We start from the raw sequence: 25,521 nt of genomic DNA, 5'->3' as shown, positions 1-25,521 counted from the left end.
GTCCCTCACCCTAAAATCTCCATGCTTTATACAGTAGTAGTTTTAATGAAAAACCTCTAGAATTGGTTTTCTAATCAAAGTATTTCTCTACCCAGCCTGACTGGGCATATACTATATTCAGTGTGTGCGTGACTGGCAGTGCTCTCCTCAGCTCAGACACACAGTTAATAAGTATGGCGTGGGAACATGATGGCCTGCAGAGGAAGTACAGTCTGGTCTTACCTCATCACTGTCTGTGCATGTCCTTCAAAGGACCCTGCAAAGTTGTTTTATGTAAAAAATATATAATTTCTTTGGACTAATTTACAGCGGAATATTAGTATTGGACCTGAAGATATCTGCGCAGAAAGAGCAATGCACGGCATACAATACACACTCACATATACACACGGACACATACACACATGCAGGCACGCACACACACACAAAATACAGAGAGGGTTTTAGGAATATCACAGAACTGACCCTCAGATTATCTGGGTTGATAATCCAGGAGAAAAGGTCCACGTTGTTCAAATCAAATCACCAATCAAATTTTATTGGTCACATACACATGGTTAGCAGATCTTATTGTGAGTGTAGCGAAATGCTTACGCTTCTAGATCCGACAGTGCAGCAGTATTTAACAAGTAATATCTAACAATTCCACAACAAAACCTAATACACACAATCTAGTAAAGGAATGGGATGAGAATATATAAGTATAAAATATATGGATGAGCAGTGACAGAGCAGCTAAGATGCAATAGATAGTAAAGAATAGATAGTGAAGGATACAGTATACAATATATACATATGACATGAGTAATGTGAGATATGTAAACATTCTTAAAGTGGCATTATTAAAGTGACTAGTTTTCCATTTATTAAAGTAGCTAATGACATCAAGTCTGTAGGTAGGCAGCCACCTCTCTGTGCTAGTGATGGCTGTTTAACAATCTGATGGCCTTGAGATAGAAGCTGTTTTTCAGTCTCTCGGTCCCAGCTTTGATGCACCTGTACTGACCTCGCCTTCTGGATCGAAGCGGGGTGAACAGGCAGTGGCTCGGGTGGTTATTGTCCTTGAGGATCTTTTTTGCCTTCCTGTGACATCGGGTGGTGTAGGTGTCCTGGAGGGTAGTTTGCCCCCGGTGATGCGTTGTGCAGGCTGCACCACCCTATAAAGAGCCCTGTGGTTGTGGGCGGTGCATTTTTTTATTATTTATTTTAGTTCACCTTTATTTAACCAGGTCGGCCAGTTGAGAACAAGTTCTCATTTACAACTGCGACCTGGCCAAGATAAAGCGTAGCAGTTCGACACAAACAACAACACAGAGTTACACATGGAATAAACAAGCCTACAATAACACAATAGAAAAAAAGTCCATATACAGTGTGTGGAAATGGCGTGAGGAGGTAAGGCAATAAATAGGCCATAGTAGCGAAGTAATTACAATTTTGCAAATTAACACTGGAGTGATAGATGTGCAGATGATGATGTGCAAGTAGAAATACTGGTGTGCAAAAGAGCAAAAAAGTAAATTCGTTCAAGTCATTGGCAGCAGAGAACTGGAAGGAAAGGCGACCAAAGCAGGTGTTGGCTTTGGGGGTGACCAGTGAGATATACCTGCGTGCTACCGTACCAGGTGGTTGCCGTACCAGGCGGTGATACAGCCCGACAGGATGGCGATTGCTTTGGCTAGCAGTATATCCTACTTTATGTATTACATAAGCAGTCTGGAGTGGCTAATGCTAACTCACTGTGGAGTGGTAGACTGGGAGAGAGTTGTAGCTCGGGATTTGCATGCCAGCACAGAGCATGTGCTGTATAACTCAGCTTGTCCAACACATTTGACACAATGGGTGTGATTTAACTGATATTTTTGTGATACTAATGGAGACTTTGTCTACACAATTGTGCAGAGAAACTCTCCCTTATATCACAACGGTTTTGCCAAATGCGTTTTACATCAGTTGTACAACTTGAGTTTGTACGGGGCCAGAGGGCTGATCACATAGGACATTTTGCATGGCTCCCCCTGTAATTTTCATAGCATTTGACTCTTATCACAAGAGCACCTATCAACACTGCCTCGTCCACACTGGACTTGGACACTTTCGTTTATGTAACACAGTCGCTAGTGCAGTACAGCATATCGGCAATTTTTTTGCATGTGGCTAGCATCGCCTCCAGCCGTTCTCAGCTAGCATGTTGCTAACAGTAACTCTAACTACTTACAGTATGTAATTCGTTATTCATGTCGATGGGAACCTTGAATGCAGAAAAGAGGCAGGTTGATAATGCTAACTAAGCTAACTAGACATTTGAAACATACATTCTCCCCCTTTCAGTTGACCTCCAATGAGAATGTCATATTTTAAGGGATTCTCCCGATATGATATGACACAAATTTCCACAGAATTCATTTTTACTGAATTAGTGGCATGTTGTTGCAGTTGCACGGGCTCCCACCGCATCTCCCTGAACCCCTTTCAATTCATGGATTCTCCAGTCCCATGGCTCATAAATCCATATCAGGCCTGGGCATCAGGCTCACACATCTGAGTGCCTGTGTGAGGAATGTCTGGATTTACTGCTATATTGATAGAATAATTTCTATGTTTGAAGTAATGACTAAAGTATTCCACCCTGAAACTTTAGAACTGTGTGACATGTGTTAAGACTATAATCTGATGATGTGTGTGTTGAAGAAGACTTGTAAATAGCATTCATTTATTGAGTTAATGTTGAATAATAGAAGGGAACATTTAACATTTGTAAGTGGGTTTCAAAGTAGGTTAGAGAATCATTGACGGTTAGGATGGAGCATGTCAGTTGGGTTTGTAGGAAACAAGTTGATCTATTTCTCTGAAGAATAAGCGAGACTGAACGCTGAGAAGAGAAGTAAGCCAGGCGCTACAAAACCACAGAGGTTTCCTGTTTAGAGCTAGACTTGTCAGCTGCAGACATGAAGATAGAGGTACACGATTAGACAAAAGGAGCTATCAAAGTAGAACATTGTGACAGAGTTAGAGAAGAGGAGGGGCATTTATAAATCAAATCAAATGTATTTATATAGCCCTTCTTACATCAGCTGATATCTCAAAGTGCTGTACAGAAACCCAGCCTAAAACCCCAAACAGCAAGCAATGCAGGTGTAGAAGCACGGTGGCTAAGAAAACCTCCCTAGGAAGGCCAAAACCTAGGAAGAAACCTAGAGAGGAACCAGGCTATGAGGGGTGGCCAGTCCTCTTCTGTCTGTGCCGGGTGGAGATTATAACAGCACATTGCCTAGATGTTCAAATGTTCATAAATGACCAGCATGGTCAAATAATAATAATAATCATAGTAGTTGTCGAGGGTGCAACAAGTCAGTAACACAAGAGTAAGTGTCAGTTGGCTGTTTCATAGCCGATCTTTGAGAGTATCTCTACCGCTCCTGCTGTCTCTAGAGAGTTGAAAACAGCAGGTCTGGGACAGGTAGCACGTCCGGTGAATAGGTCAGGGTTCCAGCAGGTCTGGGACAGCAGGTCTGGGACAGGTAGCATGTCCGGTGAACAGGTCAGGGTTCCATAGCTGCGGGCAGAACAGTTGGAACTGGAGCAGCAGCACGGCCAGGTGAACTGGGGACAGCAAGGAGTCATCAAGCCAGGTAGTCCTGAGGCATGGTCCTAGGGCTCAGGTCCTCCAAGAAAGAAAGAAAGAAAGAAAGAAAGAAAGAAAGAAAGAAAGAAAGAAAGAAAGAAAGAAAGAAAGAAAGAAAGAAAGAAAGAAAGAAAGAAAGAAAGAAAGAAAGAAAGAAAGAAATAATATTTAAATTCACACAGGACACCGGAAAAGACAAGAGAAATAGTCCAGATGTGACAGACTGACCCTAGCCCCCCGACACATAAACTACTACAGCATAAATACTGGAGGCTGAGACAGGAGGGGTCAGGAGACACTGTGGCCCCATCCAATGAAACCCCCGGACAGGGCCAAACAGGTAGGATATAACCCCACCCACTTTGCCAAAGCACAGCCTCCACACCACTAGAGGGATATCTCCAACCACCAACATACCATCCCGGGACAAGGCATAGTATAGCCCACAAAGATCTCCGCCACGGCACAGCCCAAGGGGGGGGGGGCGCCAACCCAGACAGGAAGACCACGTCAGTGACTCAACCCACTCAAGTGATGCACCCCTCCCAGGGACGGCATGGAAGAACACCAGCAAGCCAGTGACTCAGCCCCCGTAATAGGGGTAGAGGCAGAGAATCCCAGTGGAAAGAGGGGAAACCGGCCAGGCAGAGACAGCAAGGGCGGTTCGTTGCTCCAGCCTTTCCGTTCACCTTCACACCCCTGGGCCAGACTACACTTAATTATAGGACCTACTGAAGAGATATGTCTTCAGTAAAGACTTAAAGGTTGAGACCGAGTCTGCGTCTCTCACATGGGTAGGCAGACTATTCCATAAAAATGGAGCTCTATAGGAGAAAGCCCTGCCTCCAGCTGTTTGCTTAGAAATTCTACGAACAATTAGGAGGCCCGCGTCTTGTGACCGTAGCGTACGTGTAGGTATGTACGGCAGGACCAAATCGGAAAGATAGGTAGGAGCAAGCCCATGTAATGCTTTGTAGGTTAGCAGTAAAACCTTGAAATCAGCCCCTGCCTTAACACGGAAGCCAGTGTAGGGAAGCTAGCACTGGAGTAATATGATCAAATTTTTTGGTTCTAGTCAGGATTCTAGCAGCCGTATTTAGCACTAACTGAAGTATATTTAGTGCTTTATCCGGGTAGCCGGAAAGTAGAGCATTGCAGTAGTCCAACCTAGAAGTAACAAAGGCATGGATTCATTTTTCTGCGTCATTTTTGGACAGAAAGTTTCTGATTTTTGCAATGTTACGTAGATGGAAAAAAGCTGTCCTTGAAACAGTCTTGATATGTTCTTCAAAAGAGAGATCAGGGTCCAGAGTAACGCCGAGGTCCTTCACAGTTTTATTTGAAATGACTGTACAACCATCCAGATTAATTGTCAGATTCAACAGAAGATCTCTTTGTTTCTTGGGACCTAGAACAAGCATCTCTGTTTTGTCCGAGTTTAAGAGTAGAACGTTTGCAGCCATCCACTTCCTTATGTCTGAGACACAGGCTTCTAGTGAGGGCAATTTTGGGGCTACACCATGTTTCATTGAAATGTACAGCTGTGTGTCATCCGCATAGCAGTGAAATTTAACATTATGTTTTCGAATGACATCCCCAAGAGGTAAAATATATAGTGAAAACAATAGTGGTCCTAAAACGGAACCTTGAGGAACACTGAAATGTACAGTTGATTTGCCAGAGGACAAACCAATCACAGAGACAAACTGATATCTTTCCGACAGATAAGACCTAAACCAGGCCAGAACTTGTCCATGTAGACCAATTTGGGTTTCCAATCTCTCCAAAAGAATGTGGTGATCGATGGTATCAAAAGCAGCACTAAGATCTAGGAGCACGAGGACAGACGCAGAGCCTCGGTCTGACGTCATTAAAAGGTCATTTACCACCTTCACAAGTGCAGTCTCAGTGCTATGATGGGGTCTAAAACCAGACTGAAGCATTTCGTATACATTGTTTGTCTTCAGGAAGGCAGTGAGTTGCTGTGCAACAACTTTATAAAGTGTACTTTATAAAGTGTATGTTATAACCAAATGTGACGTATAAAAGGCTGTGTGCATTGTATGATTTTCAGAGCGCTCTCTGAATAAAGGACTGATCCATTGCAGAATCTGAGACTTTGTCTACTTCTTTATTAACTGAAGCCTTACAACCTTCGGGAAATAGACAAAGCTTTGAGTAGTAGTTGAATTCAACCATTGAGATAGACAATTCTCGTGACATATGTGCAAACAGAGAGTGAGCGAGCCTGTGCTGTTTACCAATGAACTGAACTGACTGTTTCAGTACCATTTAAGCCAATGGGTATGAGACTTTATAACTTCTTTTGTATGAGCCTTTAGGATGTCCTATTATAAGGTGTATAATATGGTATGTTTCTTTAACCGACGGGTATGAGAGCGTAAGAGCCTCCTAGAACAAGGCTTATAGTGTGTTAAGTCTCTCTGCACCAAATTGTCAACTGACTCAAAATGGCTTTTATTTAGTCAGGATCCTGATGAGATGTTCTTAAGATATTATAATACTGTACATGCTTATAAGAAATCTTGCCATGCATTATAACCGCATCATAATGCACTATAACGGTTATCACTGTGTCCATCTCATCCAGGTCCAATCACTCCATCGTGGAGGACATTCGCCAGGGAGACGGCAAGCTGTACGGAGCTGAACTCCTCAAAGACCTGCTCAAACTCCTGCCCGAGTCTGATGAGGTGTGTGTGTGTGTGGGAGGGAGGGAGGGAGGGAGGGAGGGAGGGAGAAAGAGTGAAAGAGAGAGAGGGACACACACACACACACACACAATGTACCAGCCAAGCAAGGCACTAATGCACCACAGTTTTTGAATTGGATACTAGCACAGCCCAGCTAGCATAGGCTTCCTCTATGTCTATGATATAATTAAGCAATAAGGCACGAGGGGGGTGTGGTATATGGCCAATATACCATGGCTAAGGGCTGTTCTTAGGCAAGATGCATCGCGGAGTGCCTGGATACAGCCCTTAGCTGTGGTATATTGGCCATTTGCCACAAACCCCAGAGGTGCCTTATTACTATTCTAAACTGGTTATCAACGTAATTAGAGGAGTAAAATACATGTTTTGGCATACCCGTGGTATACGGTCTGATATACCATGGTTCAGTCAATCAGCATTCAGGGATCTAACCACCCAGTTTATAAATGCCTTTAAATCATTCTCAAATGGATGGAGCACAATCATTCAATGATTTAATTCAATGACAGACATTTTCTAAGTTACTTTGTACATCATCACATTTTTAAGGTGAATTTGTGTTGTTGAGGTTCGTTTCTTATGGATTGCACTTATTGGAGCACAAAATAATATTAATAATATTATTACACTTTCATCAAAAGTGACTCTCAGTTAGTCATGTGTGCATACATTTTTACATGGGTGGCCCCAGTGGAAATCGAAACCCATGATCCCGACTTTGCAAGCGCCATGCTTTACCAACTGAGCCACACAGGAACATGTTTATGTTTTATTGTCGTATCCACAGGTAAAGAAACTGAGGGCGTTCAAAGGGGACTCCAGCAAACTGACCCTGGCAGACTCCTTCATGTATCTGTTGGTTCAGGTGCCTCGGTAAGCTGCACTCATTGGTATTACAGCACAGAAACGGATTGGCCATAGGGCAGTTTGGACAAATGCTGGTCCATCTTCAGCCTTTTTTTGGTGCAGAAGGATCTTTATTTGCCTAATAAAGAGGGCCTCAACAAAATCTTGGGCCGGCGTGTTAGAAATGCCCGAGACAATTTCTGGACTCAGTCAGTCCCTGCATGAATCAATCAAATCTTGATTCACTTATCAATCAAATCAGCCATGAGTCTACCTACCTTGCTAGTATTTTTAATTTGCTCAAAAGGAAAATGTATGGTTATATGCTATAGCATAAACTATGCAGGTTTTAGAAATTGACTGAGTACTTACTTCAATTAAATTAAAGGGTGTGCAGTATGTGGTACTGTACACCAGGTCTATTCTATTTCCCTTCAAGGGCTAAGCTACTGCTGTTTTTCTCCCTGGTAGTTAATTGATCAAGGCCAAGTGTAAATCAGTACCAGATTAGAAGAGAATGAAAACCAACGAGACCGAGGGCCTGGAGTTGTATAGCAAATTGCACTATTCTGTTCCCTGTGCCAGTGAATCTGACACCCCCTGTTCTCTGTCGCCCCTGCCAGGTTTGAGTTGCGCATCGAGGCCATGGTCCTGCGTGAGGAGTTCTTTCAGTCTTGCGCTGTGATGAGCCGTGAGATCGATGTCATCCGCGTGGCCACCAAAGGTAATGATGCTCACACACCGCTGCCCCGCCAGCGGCCACAGCCGCCCACTGGCGCTGCCACACATCGTCGACTGGTGACCCAGAGTCACGGCGCTGAGGTGTGACAAGGACCCAGTGTGTATGTGCGGGTGCGTGCGTGTTATATGAGCTGGTGCTATATTCGGACAGATTTATAACTGGTTCAGGGAACAGAACAGAAAACCTGAAAATAACCAAATTATTTGAGGAACAGAAACCAAACAAAAAACAAAAGTGATCTATACTGTTCCGTAACAGAACTGTTATTTTGAAAGCATGGGAACCGGTTAATAATGTTATTTTATGTTCTGGACATTTTCTTCCAACAAAAATCACAACAAAGCGACTATGCAAAGCCCTCATTCTGTCACTCAGAAATGTATTCCAGAGTCTGCCTGCCAGCTGGAAATCTTTGCCAGTGGGTGTGCGTGTATGTGTAGGCTACATGCCCCTCCCCTCTGAAGCATAGGTTACTGTAGCCTACTGACGACATTACAAGCGTAATTCAGAAATTAGGGAGGGATGTTTAATTAGAGAATAATGGATAGACTTTTTCAATGCTTGTTAAGGATACTATAGTTATCACGTTTCACATTGGATTGATTAGCTACAAAAAGTAAGACACGTTTTTAATTCTAGCTAACGTTTGCTCTGGTCCAACGTTAAACCAACTCGGAAGTACAAAGACATTCAAAGTTCCTCCATAGAAGCCACTCCTCCGTAGGTATAATTCTGTGGGCCTAATTCAGATAATGCATAACATAACAAGATGCCCAGCGCTTCAAGGCAAGCTTCCGCCATCCTCTTGTTCTCTCCTCACCCTCAAAATGTCAGTTGCATCTCATGCCCTACACTGTGACTGGCAGCACAGTGTGTGTGTCTGTCATTCATTATGATTAAACCATGCTATTATGGCAAAATACAATTTGCTCTTTTAATGACTTTCCTATACAGATTAAATTGCTTACCTGCTCCACAGCAAGTTTCTCAATCTGCACTGATTGGTGAAGTAATTTAATGTTGAGCTAAATGTAAAGAAATGTTTTTTTTTTTTTTTACAAAGGAACAGAAAGAAATGATATAAACCAGTCCTTTTTTGGGGTTCATACCGGTTCAGAACTTAATTTTTCTGGTCAGAACAGTGGAACGGAACAAAATATACTGCTCAAAAAAATAAAGGGAACACTTAAACAACACATCCTAGATCTGAATGAAAGAAATAATCTTATTAAATACTTTTTTCTTTACATAGTTGAATGGGCTGACAACAAAATCACACAAAAATAATCAATGGAAATCCAATTTATCAACCCACGGAGGTCTGGATTTGGAGTCACACTCAAAATTAAAGTGGAAAACCACACTACAGGCTGATCCAACTTTGATGTAATGTCATTAAAACAAGTCAAAATGAGGCTCAGTAGTGTGTGTGGCCTCCACGTGCCTGTATGACCTCCCTACAACGCCTGGGCATGCTCCTGATGAGGTGGCGGATTGTCTCCTGAGGGATCTCCTCCCAGACCTGGACTAAAGCATCCGCCAACTCCTGGACAGTCTGTGGTGCAACGTGGCGTTGGTGGATGGAGCGAGACATGATGTCCCAGATGTGCTCAATTGGATTCAGGTCTGGGGAACAGGCGGGCCAGTCCATAGCATCAATGCCTTCCTCTTGCAGGAACTGCTGACCCACTCCAGCCACATGAGGTCTAGCATTGTCTTGCATTAGGAGGAACCCAGGGCCAACCGCATCAGCATATGGTCTCACAAAGGGGTCTGAGGATCTCATCTCGGTACCTAATGGCAGTCAGGCTACCTCTGGCGAGCACATGGAGGTCTGTGCGGCCCCCCAAAGAAATGCCACCCCACACCATGACTGACCCACCGCCAAACCGGTCATATTGGAGGATGTTGCAGGCAGCAGAACGTTCTCCACGGCGTCTCCAGACTCTGTCACGTCTGTCACGTGCTCAGTGTGAACCTGCTTTCATCTGTGAAGAGCACAGGGCGCCAGTGGCGAATTTGCCAATCTTGGTGTTCTCTGGCAAATGCCAAACGTCCTGCACAGTGTTGGGCTGTAAGCACAACCCCCACCTGTGGACGTCGGGCCCTCATACCACTCTCATGGAGTCTGTTTCTGACCGTTTGAGCAGACACATGCACATTTGTGGCCTGCTGGAGGTCATTTTGCAGGGCTCTGGCAGTGCTTCTCCTGCTCCTCCTTGCACAAAGGCGGTGGTAGCGGTCCTGCTGCTGGGTTGTTGCGCTCCTACGGCCTCCTCCACGTCTCCTGATGTACTGGCCTGTCACCTGGTAGCGCCTCCATGCTCTGGACACTACGCTGACAGACACAGCAAACCTTCTTGCCACAGCTCGCATTGATGTGCCATCCTGGATGAGCTGCACTACCTGAGCCACTTGTGTGGGTTGTAGACTCCGTCTCATGCTACCACTAGAGTGAAAGCACCGCCAGCATTCAAAAGTGACCAAAACATCAGCCAGGAAGCATAGGAACTGAGAAGTGGTCTGTGGTCCCCACCTGCAGAACCACTCCTTTATTGGGGGTGTCTTGCTAATTGCCTATAATTTCCACCTGTAGTCTCTTCCATTTGCACAACAGCATGTGAAATTTATTGTCAATCAGTGTTGCTTCCTAAGTGGACAGTTTGATTTCACAGAAGTGTGATTGACTTGGAGTTACATTGTGTTGTTTAAGTGTTCCCTTTATTTTTTTGAGCAGTGTATATAATGGTTGTCACGTCGGTTGGAAGGAGACGACCAAGGTGCAGCGTGGTGAGCGTACATATTATTTTTATTAGAAAAGACGCCGAACAAAACAATAAACACTATCCAACATACCGTGAAGCTAAAGGCTATGTGCCCTAAACAAAGTAAACTTCCCACAACCCAAGGAGGGAAAAAGGGCTACCTAGGTATGGTTCCCAATCAGAGACAACGATAGACAGCTGTCCCTGATTGAGAACCATAGCCGGCCAAAACATAGAAAATAAAGAACATAGAAAAAGGAACATAGAATGCCCACCCTAGTCACACCCTGGCCTAACCAAAATAGAGAATAAAACCCTCTCTATGGCCAGGGCGTGACAATGGTTCTGTTCAGAACTAATCGACTGAATAATCATTTTGATCCCAAACCCTGGTTCATGCAGAGGAGGTTTTCAGGTTAATGACATAAATGTGGGTTCATGCAATGAACAGACATGTAAATACAGAGATACAGAGATAGAAAGATACTGAGATACATACTGTATTTACAGATATATAGAGAAATGGATGGATGCACCTGGAGATTTTTTCAGGGGTAGGGATAGTAAACCTCATTTGGTTAATGGTTAATGATTGCAAAGGACAAAACAGACTGTGCTGACAAACAGTTGAAACCAGTGGATGGCCGCGGTGTGCTGTAGGGTGCCCATTAAGCTCTGCGTCTGAAACCAATCATATGATCCACAGTCAACTTGTTTTTCTAATTTGGGCTCTGAAATATGCAAGTTGTTGACATTTATTGCAGTACAGTGGGCCTATGCATGATTTATTGGTATGCAACTACTGTAGCTAATACATTCAAATGAGCTTGGTAGTGCCTAAAGAGCAGCACCAATTTAGCAAATGATTTGCCCTGATACATTTAGTAAGCTAAACATGTCTTGAGAGTGCAGGCTGCTGTACAATTTGTATTGTGAGGCCTTTTAGGGCATGACACAGGGTTTTTGAATGATTCATAAAACGGCTTGACACAGAGTTTCACCTCTCAGTGAATTTGGGGCTTTACAACACAGGTAGAAGGGATTGAGCCCTGATCTCCAGTGCAGAGCCTTATGTGACATGTGTCGGGAGTGTTATCCACTCGATCACAGCTCTGCACATTGATGCAACGTTGGAAAAGTTGGTATGAGCCGTCGTTATTTTGTGGGTGTTTTTTGTGTTTACTCCATCTCATCATGAATAGCTTTTGATCTAGGATGTGCATGTACATATATGATGCATTTTGTTACGCTGTTGTCCATTCGCTATTTAAACAAAGGTCAAGTCACAGACAATCTACTTCTTGATTGTGATTACTAGTGAAACCAGACTCTTGGTGTGGGCCGACATTACTCCTAATGAGTAGCTAGCTGTATTGTACAGTATTTGAAATATCAATAGGCCTACAGTCATGCTAGAACTATGACATCTCTATACAGTTGTATACCTCAGTTGAAAGCTAGCTTGAGTTGTAGTGGAAGTGTATGGTGGAAGTTAATTCCAAACAGAGATGGTGTTTGATAGGGAGAAGACCTGGGTTGAAATACTTGAAAATAATTTCCTAATACTTTGAGCGTTTGCTTGAGTCTGCCTGGAGTGCCAGATGGGCGGGGTTTGCAGTTTTGGAACTTTTCTATTAGTTTATTAAGCCAGGCAAGCTCAACTAGGCACAGGTAAAGTATTTGAATCGATTTTTGAAGTATTTGAAACCCAGATCTGATGGAGGTTGCTGCTGAATGCTCTGTGTGCTATGGGTTTGTATTGACCCCTCTCTCTCTGTAGAGCTGATGACTTGTGAGGAACTACACGCCATCCTCCACCTGGTCCTGCAGGCTGGAAACATCATGAACGCTGTAAATAAACGATGCCATTATCTCTCACTCCCCCCCACCCCACCCTTTTCTATTTATCTATCCTCACTCTCTCTTCCTCTCTTTCTCTCTCTCCTCAATCACTCACTCAGTCGGTCTCTCTCTCTCTCTCTCTCTCTCTCCATCAATCTGTGACATCTGTCTCGTTCTTTCCCCCCCCATCTCTCCTCTCTCCCTCTCTCCTCATCTGTCTGATATGACGATGGCTAAGGTGGGATAATGGCTTTTATGTCTCCACTATGACACTGCTCGTTACTCCTCCTCCCTGTCCCGCAGGGCGGCTACGCGGGCAACGCCGTGGGCTTCAAGCTGTCATCGCTCCTCTCGCTGGCCAACACCAAGGCCAACAAACCTGGCATGAACCTGCTGCATTTTGTGGCTTTGGTGAGTCTGACCGAGAGAGACGGGAGGAGACAGACTGAAGGAGACACACGGACTTGCACACACACCACAGGATATTGATGGCACCTTAATTGGGTAGGACGAGCTCACAGTAATGGCTGGAACGGAATAAATGAAACAGTATCGAACTCATCAAACATGATAAACATGGTTTCCATTCTATTCCATGCACTCCATTCCAGCCATTATTTTAGCCGTCCTCCCCTCAGCAGCCTCCTGTAAAACACACACACACACACACACACACTGGAGGAGACAGACACACTGGAGGAGACAGACACACTAGAGGATAATAATAGTCCCTACGTTGATGCATTCAAAGATGCACCAGTAGGTGCATATTAGCACATACACTAATATGCTAGAATTTGCTGAATGTACGACCAAATGTGGAATGTAGGCCTATTGTACATCTCTTAACTTAGTTGAAAAGCTAAGGGATTGGCCAAAACATGGCTAAGTTATTGACAAATCAAAAATCTGATTTCCCTTGTCCATTTAAAACAATGTAAATCGACTCCACAGTGGCTTATCAACTTGAAACTTATCATCGCCATCATGGCCATCCCTAAAATAAACCATACTGAATTTGGTACTGATATTTCAAAAAACAAGGAAACTATTATTTTAACAACTCATTCTTTGCATGTGTAACGCTAATGCTCAAAATCATCTGCATTCACCTTATCCTCATGAAAAATGTCAGAATCACTTCAGATTTTGTATTTATACTCATTACATCAGTCTTTAATGGCTTTCGAGACCTTCGTACCTATAGATGCATGTTAGCACATATGCTAATGCTACAAATACTATATGTTATTTTTAAAAGTACTTTTAGCATTATCCTATTTGCTATAGTTCACCTATAGGTACAGTGGAGCCATTTTTGAATGCAGCAACAAGTTTAAGTCAGATTGACTCAAGATTTGGTATATAGACTCCATGAATTAGCCTCTAATGAATTTTAGAATTATAAGGTGCTGCATTCAAAGTCGGCCATGGTACACCACTAGATTGCACCATATCACACCAGGGCTATGTCAAAGGTCTAGGTGATGTGGGTAAGGCGGAGTCAGGCGCAGGACACAGAGATGAGTAATAATCGTAACTTTACAAAAAAAAATCTATATTCCATGAAGGAGACAATAATCCAGATCACAAAGCGAGACAGCATGACAATAACAAACACGCACAAAAACCAAGGGGAAACCAGAGGGTTAAATAGGGAATAATGATTATGGAATGGAAACCAGGTGTGTACAATGAAGACAAAACAAATCGAAAATGAAACATGGATCGGTGGTGACTAGAAAGCCGGTGACCTCGACCGCCGAACGCCGCCCGAACAAGAAGAGGGACCAACTTCGGCGGAAGTCGTGACAGGCTATAAGAACTGAACCGATGGACATGGGGCCATGAAATGTGTCATGTAGATCTTATATGAATATAAAGTCACTGCAACCTTAGATGGTTGCACCAGACGAATTGGTGGCAATATAGATGTCATTGGCACCAGTGGCACCATAGGGATACTAGAGCAATAACTAGTGATCAAATGGACTTTGTCTCATGCAAATGAGTGTTAGGTTTAAATTATGCAGGTGAACAATGTGATGTATTGTGATTAGTATATCTGTATAATCACACATAGTTGCCCTTTTATGTAGTCTGAACTTAGTGAAAAGTGGCTATTTTATTTAGGTCCTGCCGCTTGCGCAGTCAGCGTATTACAGCCGTGAGAGTGTATTGAAGTATTTTGGAATGCTAATGTGGAGTCTACCAACTGAGATTGAAATCATTTAGAAAAACAGATTGACAAATATTTAACCTTTATTTAACTAGGCAAGTCGTAAATATTCCATGACATTGATGTTTGAGTAAACAGAGACTAAATGAGAGAAATGTTGAATATTGCAGGATGGCAGATGTTAAGGTGTTGAATTCCACCATCCTTATGTATTTAAGCTTTTTTCAAACTTTCAGATTGGAAATTACATTTACGTCATTTAGCAGACGCTCTTATCCAGAGCAACTTACAGTAGTGAATGCATACATTTCATACATTTTTTTTCTGTACTGGCCCCCCCATGGGAATCGAACCCACAACCCTGGCGTTGCAAACACCATGCTCTACCAACTGAGCTACAGGGAAGCCAATTACAAGCGGGATATGGGTGTACATAATAAAGCATTATTCAAGGATAATTATAATTCATTTTCAATCTACTCAGGAGGCACAGAAGAAGGACGAGAAGCTGCTGAAGTTCCCTGAGAAACTTCAGGACATCCAGAGCGCTTCCAGGTAAATAGTCCTTCATTATGCGGTCTTCATGACGTCAGAAACTTGCAAACTGGGAAAAATCCGTTTGAACAGTCCTCCAACTAATAATTTCCGTAAAGTAGGACACTCAGGTGTCAAATATGTGCCGCAACTACGACGTCACCTATTCAGGAAATTACTTAGAAGACAGCATTTTCAGCAGTTAAATGCAACAACAATACATTATCAAAATCAATCTAAACTCAGCAAAAAAAGAAACGTCCTCTCACTGTAAACTGCGTTTATTTTCAGCAAACTTAATGGCCCTAGCCCTCCCCCTCCGATCCAACAGGTCCCAGAGGTGCTCAATGGGATTGAGATCCGGGCCTTTCGCTGGCCATGGCAGAACACTGACATTCCTGTCTTGCAGGAAATCACTCACAGAACGAGCAGTATGGCTGGTGGCATTGTCATGCTGGAGGGCCATATCAGGATGAGCCTGCAGGAAGGGTACCACATGAGGGAGGAGGATGTCTTCCCTGTAACGCACAGCGTTGAGATTGCCTGCAATGACAACAAGCTCAGTCCGATGATGCTGTGACACACCACCCCCAGACCATGACAGACCCTCCACCTCCAAATCGATCCCGCTCCAGAGTACAGGCCTCAGTGCAACGCTCATTCCTTCAAAGATAAACGCAAATCCGACCATCACCCCTGGTGAGACAAAACCATGACTCGTCAGTTAAGAGCACTTTTTGCCAGTCCTGTCTGGTCCAGCGACGGTGGGTTTGTGCCCACAGGCGACGTTGTTGCCGGTGATGTCTGGTGAGGACCTGCCTTACAACAAGCCTACAAGCCCTCAGTCCAGCCCCTCTCTCTCCTGGTGTAACTCGGGCAGTTGTTGTTGCCATCCTGTACCTGTCCCGCAGGTGTGATGTTCGGATGTACCGATCCTGTGCAGGTGTTACACGTGGTCTGCCACTGCGAGGACGATCAGCTGTCCGTCTCCCTGTAGCGCTGTCTTAGACTTCTCACAGTACGGACATTACAACATATTGCCCTGGCCACATCTGCAGTCCTCATGCTTCCTTGCAGCATGCCTAAGGCACGTTCACACAGATGAGCAGGGACCCTGGGCATCTTTCTTTTGGTGTTTTTCAGAGTCAGTAGAAAGGCCTCTTTAGTGTCCTAAGTTTTCATAACTGTGACCTTAATTTCCTACCGTCTGTAAGCTGTTAGTGTCTTAATAACTGTTCCACAGGTGCATTTTCATTAATTGTTTATGGTTCATTGAACAAGCATGGGAAACAGTGTTTAAACCCTTTACAATGAAGGTCTGTGAAGTTATTTGGATTTTTACGAATTATCTTTGAAAGACAGGGTCCTGAAAAAAGGGCATTTCTTTTTTTGCTGAGTTTATTTATACCGTTTTTGAACTCTGTAATTTGTTTGTGACCATAATAACTGTAGTTTATGGTTGACATACCTAGTTAGCCGTTAGCCAATTGGCATTTTCAATGACTTCAAAGCACGTGAATACATACAACTTAATGCTCAGAGTTTATATGTTTTGTTTCAAAACACTCTGACGTCAAGAACGCAGCATTTGCACTGCTTTCCTTTGACAGGAGTTTTAGAACTAGTTCACCTAGAAGACGCCCAGTCAATTTCACACCTGTTATCTATGAATGCCCTATACTGTATAAGGACTTTTATTGGGCTCTTTTCACAATCAATATCACTAACTCAGTTCCTGGAATGCTATGTGTAGCCTATAGGTTCTTGCTTCAGCCACGGCTCTTTGAGAGCATTAGCACAATTATTTCCCTCCATTAACCCTATCTGTATATGTTGCCTTTATATGACTACTACTGGAGGATGATTTGTGCTTAAACCTGCAGTCTGGTAACATTTCTGCAGCCCCCCCATCCCTTAGTTGTTTACCTAAACAGGTGGTGGGGTGTCCTGTTTGTAGTTTTCTGAACTGCAGACCGCTGCTTTAATAAGACTGCAGCTTTAAGTCTGGTTACATTTCTCCAGTCGCATACCTCAGCTGTTTACCAAGTGGCGAGGTGCCCACTTTGTTGTTTTATGAATCGCAGACTGCAGATTTAATGACATAGAAAAAAATATATGGTACAATACATACTCATAGTTTAAATGCAATCAAATGAAGAAGTTGGTAATTGGCTAGAATAACAGCAGCATTGAATGAAATCACAGATCCCTACTACAGCCTTGAGTTGAATTTCAAATGGCGCTGGCAGTATACTGCACTGTTTAGGATGCATTATCTTCACTGTGGCTGTCAAGATCTTTTACAAGGTGATCTCTGCATGATACAGTTCAGCTCTCTCTCTCTCCTGGTGTGCCAACAGATAATGCTCCGCTGTGGATATGCTAACACATCATCCTTACTTCCAGCCTCTCTAACTGTCGTGCCTTCACCTTTATCGAATGCACTGTAGATAAGTCTTTGAATTTAAGTGCCATACAGTGTAACATGGTCCATTTCTGCCACAGTGAACCAGTGTTCCCAACAACATAGCAATTTCTAAAGCACCATCAATACCACTGATTGATACAAGCCAAGGCATTTCTGTGTTATTATTATTTATTTATTTATTTATTTTTATATATATATACACCATTTAAAATACACTTTCATCTATTTTATGTGTGGTCCCAGCAGGAATCCAACACACAACCCTGATGTTGCGAGCACCACGCTCTACTAACTGAGCTACACAATGTATTTTAACAGCATTTGGATGATTTGCATATCCCCGCAGAATATCAGTGGAAAACATTGAGTTGGAGTTCTCGTCTCTCTACGTCAGGACCAGATCCCTGGAGGAGAAGGTCCAGAGTGACCCAGAGCTCCTGGAGCAGCTGGACCCCTTCCTGCAGGTGGCACATTCAGTCAGAATCTAATTTGGGAATTCTGCTCAGTGAATGCTGATTACGGTGCATGAGGGCGGCACACAGTGAAGGCATCCTTAGCCAGTTGTGGTACAAAAGCGGATCTTAGGGTGACTGTAACAAAGAAATGTATATCAGATAACTTACCATTATGGTCTCAATTGGAAGAACACCCTATAAGCATAACAAAATATTGGCCAATATGGGCCAATATCCTACATCCCTGATATACGGTATCACCAAGCCCCCTGTTTTTGGTATATTTTGATGGTAATAATATGTTATAATTCTTTTATATCTAATCTGTGTCTGTCATCCATTGTCTGCAATCCCCAACAGTGCTCCACAAGGACACTCCAGGACCTGAAGAGGTGTAGGCTGGACCTGCGGAAGGAGGGTAATGCGCTTATTGACTTCTTCTGTGAAGACAAGGACACCTTCATGCTGGATGAGTGCTTCCGCATCTTCCAGGACTTCTGTCTCAAGTTCAAAAAGGCTGTCAAGGTGAGGTGTTTTCAATTCAAATCTTTTAAGTCTCTACTATGTAGTTTCAGATAAGTAATGTAACTCACATTCTCTATTTAACCTACAAATGCACACTCCCATTAACCTGCACTGTATTTCCTGAAGTAACAAAACTAATAAACTCTTCAAAAGGACATACTGCTGTAGGTGTATGTAAACATATAACAAAATGTGGAAAAAGTCAAGGGGTCTGAATACTTTCCGAAGGCACTGTACACTGTTATTTATTAGCCCGTCCTTTCGCTGTCTCTGTCAGGATAACCTGGAGCGGGAGCATAAGGAGGCGGCCAGGCAGCGGCGTCTCAGAGAGCTGGAGGAGAAGCGCTTTGCCTGGAATGCCGACCAGCAGCAGGCTGCCGGCGCCGGTAATGGCGGCTTCGGCCGCAGCAGCAGTGAGAATGACGTGGATATGCTCACCAAGGAGGGCCTCCTGGACTTCCTCCAGCAGCGTCCCGCCAGCCCCCACAGCCCCCTGGGTCGTTCAGCCAGCGCCCGTCGCCACCGCCACACCGTGGTCGCCATGGCCGACCGCGAGCTTCACGACTACCTGGAGCTGTTCGGCAGTGGCGCGGCACTACCAGCAGACTATGCCAACAAGTTCAACAGCCTGCCGCGCACCGGCCGCACCCTCCATCGGAGAACCGCCCCCTGGCTTGTGTCCCAGGATGACAAACACAAGCTGGAGAATGGGCAGCAGGTGCTGGCCACGTCACCCCGGGCTGAGACAGAGCCCATCAGCCCCTTGGCCATGTACTCTTCCACAGGCTTTAATGCCAACGAGGAACCGTATAACAATAATAACAACTACACGACCGTGTCCGAGGGGAGCTATCTGCCTCGCTCATGTCAGAACCGTAACATATTTCAGAAGACGCCCAACCCCGGAGTGAGCGTCACGGCACAAATGAACGTCAGCGTGGAGAGGCACACGCTAGTCCCGGGAATTCAACAGTTTGACCTCCCCAGTCCGAACAATAACACAAATCACATGCACTTTGTTGACCACAAAGACGTGGTGGTAACGGACTTAGAAATGGAGAAGGAGTCTCCAAAGACACTCATTTTGGATACCCCTCCTCCTTGTCCAAAGAGTTTGGAAAGAGGAGCAGAGCCCGTGGCATGGGAAGGTAAAATGCCGTCCTCTCAGTTTGTGGTGGGCTCGCTTCAGAAGGAGGACAAGGAGGACAGCAGCACCGTCTCCTCAACCACCTGCAATATGCCCCTCCCTCTTGACCCCTCCGTATCCAATAAGAAACCGGTGTTCTACATCTTAGACTGCACAGAAACGGACTGCTCCGTAGCGCTTGACTACTCTGAGATCGAAAGCTCGCTTCTAATGAGGGAAGGATTGGTCCCCTATGTAAAAAACACTGACTGGAACAACATCCAGGGGAACCTTCGAGACCCCAGCTCACTATCCTCCAACTCCAACTTTGATTCCGCATCCAAAACCGATCAGTCCGTCTCTGCCTCCACAAATGAGCTGTCGGCATCAAAGTCCACAGACAAACGTGCCCCATCCGTTGGCTCACTCGTCACCATGGAAGAGGGGGACACAGATAGCTGGGACACGGCGGAGGCTAGGCAGGTGGACGAGAAAGCTGTACAGACATATAGCCCTAAACCAACACACGCCAAGACCAAGAATGTGTCAAAAGTTTCCAAAAACAGCAAAGTAGGTTGCGGCGTCAGGATGTTGACCACCACTGAGAACCAGGGCATGCGGAAGGTGGTGCCCATCACCAAGCTCAGCCGGACTGGCAGAAACGCAAGGCGGGTGGAGAGACCCGCTGGGGGCCATGATGGTGCCAGGCAGCCGCTCATCGACAAGAGCACCCCAGCCAGGGAGCGGGGTGAGAAAACCGGTAGGCCCGCCCGCCACTCCAGCTTGCCCCCAGAGGAGACCAAATCCCAGGGGAATGTTGGCCTCTCTGGCTGGGCACGTGACCTCAACCCGCGAAAACCCTCCTTCCGCAAGCCCAGCGCCAAGCCGCTGAGGAACCTGCCCAAGCCACCACCAGAGGAGAAGATGTGCCGCTCCACCATGAGAGCCCTGGCTGCTCAGGCCCAAGGTCAGGTTAGGACACCCTCTGAGGCTAGCGCTCCCGAGACACCTACTCACAGCTCCAAAACCCCATCAGCCACCCTGCCTGGCTGGGCACGCAACACTGTGGCCTCCTCCTCTCGGACCACCAAGAAGGAACTCGCTCCAACCCTCTCCAACCCCCCGACCCCCTCCAGGAGCCCCTCTCTCCTGTCCCGGAGCAGCTCCCAGAGTCAAGCACCCGCTCGGTCTCCAGCCGCTGCCACAACCACACCTCCTGCCAAAGGAGGGCAGCATTCACCCCGGGGGGAGGAGAAGGAGAAGGCCCAAGGGGGTGGTCTGCAGAAGGTGCAGAGCGTCAGGGCATCAAGCCGGGCGAGCACCCAGCGTAGCGACACCCCCCCATCGCCGCCCACCCGCGAGCGCTCACGCAAGAGCAGCAGCTTCTCTGAAAAATCTGTCCAATCTACTACGTCATGTAAGACCATCAAGCCCACCTGGAAGTAGAAATCAAATATGGTGGAACTTGATTGGAGCAAGAGAGGAAGAAATGTACTATGGTTTTACCCACATACAGTAGACTAACATTTTGTGTCCTCTTTCATTTGCTACTCTAAGACATACCACCTCATCCATATGAAGTCATTATGCAGGGCTCCGTCAACACGTATTGTATGAACTGCAAAAATATATAATGCACTGTATAAGATTATTTCTTCATGAGCCCCCGTTTGTTTTTGAGCATTCTTCACAGGGAGACAGAACTGACAAATGGCAAAATCCCCCTTTTTTCCTCCTTTGCCTGCTTTGTGGTCTTAAACTATATGTAATAAGGTATAATAACATGTCAAAATAGAAGAAGAATTATTATGCTTTTTTTACAACCCATTTTAAGATGGTGTTTACATGGTATTTACTTAAAAACTATGTGGTAGTAACAATGGATATTTTCTGGTACTCACCTCAAAGAATTCAACACTATTGGTAATTTACTGTTACCAAATGGTACATAGAGACACGTGTGTTAATGAATCTCATGTGATTACTATGCAATTATTAGATAATTACCATTTTAACAAGTACTTTCTAGGTAACTACCTGGTAAACAGTGACTGTAAAACGAAGTGTTACTGAAAACCCACCACTGAACAGGTTAGAATGCTGCTAATTAGCTTTGACAATTTGGGGACTGTGTTAGTGTCTTCATTCAGGGTATGAGCTTTGTAAGACGCTGCCTTGCTGCTGTTGTGATTGTGACTTTGATTTCTGTGGTTCTCTACTTTCCTTTGCACAGCCGTACTATACAGTAGACTGGAGTCCACACTGAATATTGCTTTGTTTTTCACTTTACTGATTTAGTCTGAGTCTGATCCGATAGGGTTAATTTGGAATTGGCAAAAAGAGCTGGTCCAATCAGTGTCCTCTCAGATACTATGGGCGGGACAATAGTGAAAATAACTATTCAAGGTCTTATTCACTAGAAACCAAACGGGGGGACGGAATAAGAAACAAAGAAACAACGGTTTTCGTTTTCTGTTTGCACTAATGAATATGGCCCTGGCTCAGTGTCATTGTACTCCTCAGCAGTTGGCCACTGAGTTCCTTTCCCGCTCCACTGAAGTTATACCTCGGTTATACTTGACATTGCAGAAATAGTATATATTAAAAAAGTCAAAAATAAAAGGCCATAGAAGAAATGCCCATAGGCCCTATTCAATCGAACCGGGTTTCCGGGGTTACTGTAAGTTAAATATACATTATTGTTGATGTGCTGCATTGTCTTGGACAAAATGATATGTGCAGTCAAACATTAGGAAACTGAACTATATTTGAATTCTAATTTTGTTTTTCACTTGTTTTGGAAACCTGGTTGTCAGTGTTTGATTGAATCAGGTTGTGTACTGAATCATTACTATTGCAAGTACAGAAAGTTATTGAGTCATTATCCTCTGTTTATGATACTCTAGTTAGTTATTTGGTATGATTCCACTGTAAAGTTTTACCTTTACCTCTTAGAATACAGTACATGCCAAGGGTGTACTTTGTCATGCAATGTATTTTCATGTACTTGTGGTACTTTTGACATTTGTATGTATGTATCAATAACAATCAATGTTTCTAAATGTTCTCGAAAAAACGTCTCCATTCTAGCATGGAGTAGAAATTTTTTTCCGGCTTCATGCTATAGCTAGACCAACACTAACGCTATGAAAAACAACATTGAACATGTAGCTCTACAGACTGAAGTAACACCCAACATGGTGTTGTTTGTCTCTGCGTTTTGTCACAATAATCGTCTTTGTAATCCTTGACTTTTCTACTGTGAATGTTGTCATCTCCTGATTTTTGTACTACTTGACATTGTGTAATTGTGTTCCTTGACCGCCACCGGTCGTGATCAAAGTAATACTGTAGATTCTTCAGCCCTGCAATTGCTCCTCACTAGACTGGTCCCAGATCAGTTTGTGCTGTCTTGCTGAGTCCTATGGTTATTGGCAAGCCAGCACAAACAGATCTGGAACCATGCCTGCTTGTCACACCAGTTGCCTTTCAAACAGCATTGTGACATTGACATAAACAACAACAACTAGATTGCATTAACTTGAAGCTTGATGTTGCCGTCCCATAATCAGTGTCTCTTAAATTGTAAATAAGAGTAGAAATCCTCCCTACGTTCCATTGCACCTACCAAAATAGCTATTAGACTGGATACTACAAATCACGGGCTTAGCCGATTAGCCATCCACTCTGTGTACATAGTGTAAAGACATACTATTTTTGATTATACGTAGAGCTCGCAATATGTTTACACGTAGCAAACTGTATATGGAGGCTTGGAAATAGTGAAGGTGAAAGGATTCTGTTGACAAGAGGAAGTGGTTAACCAGACTTTTTCCTTTCTTGAAATTCCCACAATGAACATCATCGTTGTTCACAGATCATATATTGAGGCACTCAATTCAACTTGTCTTGAATCAACAATGTAAAGCTACTGTACTCTAAGTCTGAGGATATCTCAAAAAGCATATCTATACAGTTGTTGTACCATTTCTGTCTGTAACGTTGAAAACCCACTACTGAAAATGTTTGAATGCTGCTAATTAGCTTTGACAGTTTGAAGACTGTGTTAGTGTCTTAATTCAGGGTATGAGCTTTGTAAGACGCTACCTTGCTGCTGTTGTGATTGTTGTACCATTTCTGTCTGCAACTCTCAGAGTAAGCTTAAGAGAGCCCATTTTAAATCGACCCTACAGGCCACATCCCTGCAGTAGGCCATGATATGTGTATCTCCCTGCTCTCTGCAATGCAAATGAAGTGAGGCAGTGAATGTCACAAAAGACCCAGAGGCCATACGTCAGCCCAGATGGGCGCGTCTCAAATGGCACCCTATTCCCTATATAGTGCACTACTTTTGACCAGGGCCCATAGGGCGCACAATGCTCCTCTCTCCCTCTCTTTTCCCATCTACAGTCACAGTCAAACTGTATGACAGATCTCTTGTCCACCAGACTTAACACAATGTCCAGTCATTTACAAGGATGGCCCTTTACAAGAGCGGCCTCCCACATCTTATCGCACAATGCCTCCTGCTGCTGGGCTAATTTTAAGAGGGGCATGTCGACAATGGGTGGTCTTGCGTCAGAGCCACTAAATACGGTGGGACTTCAATACGAAATGTCTACCCTTGCATCCACCCACCACTCTGTCGCCACTTCCTTGTTATGGGATGGTAACCATGACATCCCGGTCCAGCAGCTCAGTCAGGACGCTGTGAGACTGAACACTAGAAGTGGTCCGTCTGACTAATAGCCTTAGCCTTTCTAAACTTAGGCCCGACTCCTAATCATGACAGAGCAGGCGCCTGGCAACCCAAAACGGTGTTGAAACATTTGTCCAATGTTGCCCAACCCAAACCGAATGGTGGCGATTAAGATTTTCCCTTTGATTGATTTGATGTTGGTGGTTTTTCAAGCCAACTCAAGAAGTTGCACGCACACAATACAGTGACTTCATCGACAGTAGGCTACAGTTCATGTTCACCTTCAAATGTTGACCTTAAATCACAGTGTGAGCTATTGGCATGCATTCCTAGGTGATGGACCTACGTGATGGTGCTTGTGTGTTGGAACTGAAAGCAAGGAGGAATGTTTTCTAGCCTGATCCCAGATCTGTTTGTGCTTTATAGCCAACAATATGATTGTTGTCATGGCCTGACAGCACAAACAGATCCGGAACCAGACTTGGTGTTTTTTACTGTTTTAATGTGATTCTTTATGGGGATCAGACTACGCATATCTTAGCTAGAGTTCCCACCACTCTATATAGCTGCTCCACTTAATTGCCTTGGTTCTGCTTTGCTGCCTTCTTCTCCAAGTCACTGTCTTCGATGTTAATAAACTCAAACTTCTACCTGGAGAAAATGACTGTAATCACTAGACTACACAGGGCTGAATATTATAATGTTATTCTACAGCACTGATAATGTTTTAAAGTTATGATGTGAAACAAAATCAATAAAATCACCTGATGCTGTGTCACTTTGAAGCCGTGAAGCTTTTTTCTCTCCTTCTCAGCCTTTTTCCGTCAGGAATGGACATTGTTGTGAATCTGAAACTATGCATGGATCATATTGTTTTTTGTATGCATTCTACAAGGGGCTGTTCTAAGCAGACATACCGAGGGCTGCACTACAGTGTGCTAGACATTTAACCCCCTTTCTCTCATCTGTTTTGTTAATTAAAGGGAGAGTAACCAATCATGACGTGGAACATGGCCAGCT

General features: G+C 44.3%; 1 protein-coding gene across 1 annotated transcript in view; it reads left to right on the top strand.

The window, feature by feature from the left end:
- The window catches only part of LOC106610020 (FH2 domain-containing protein 1), a 60,333-nt gene extending 35,054 nt beyond the window's left edge, over positions 1 to 25,279 (top strand). The window contains exons 4-12 of the mRNA XM_014209122.3: positions 6,237 to 6,339; positions 7,148 to 7,233; positions 7,830 to 7,930; positions 12,494 to 12,564; positions 12,859 to 12,966; positions 15,219 to 15,289; positions 18,043 to 18,160; positions 18,512 to 18,676; positions 18,954 to 25,279. Coding sequence (XP_014064597.3) covers positions 6,237 to 6,339; positions 7,148 to 7,233; positions 7,830 to 7,930; positions 12,494 to 12,564; positions 12,859 to 12,966; positions 15,219 to 15,289; positions 18,043 to 18,160; positions 18,512 to 18,676; positions 18,954 to 21,248 — 3,118 coding nt within the window. The 3' untranslated portion in view covers positions 21,249 to 25,279. The remainder of the gene's footprint in view (positions 1 to 6,236; positions 6,340 to 7,147; positions 7,234 to 7,829; positions 7,931 to 12,493; positions 12,565 to 12,858; positions 12,967 to 15,218; positions 15,290 to 18,042; positions 18,161 to 18,511; positions 18,677 to 18,953) is intronic.
- The last annotated feature ends 242 nt before the right edge of the window (positions 25,280 to 25,521 follow it).

Source organism: Salmo salar, chromosome 08 (assembly GCF_965601325.2).
Source record: "Salmo salar chromosome 08, fSalSal1, whole genome shotgun sequence".
NCBI classification, from domain to species: domain Eukaryota; kingdom Metazoa; phylum Chordata; class Actinopteri; order Salmoniformes; family Salmonidae; genus Salmo; species Salmo salar.
This window is presented reverse-complemented; position numbering and strand designations above follow the sequence as displayed.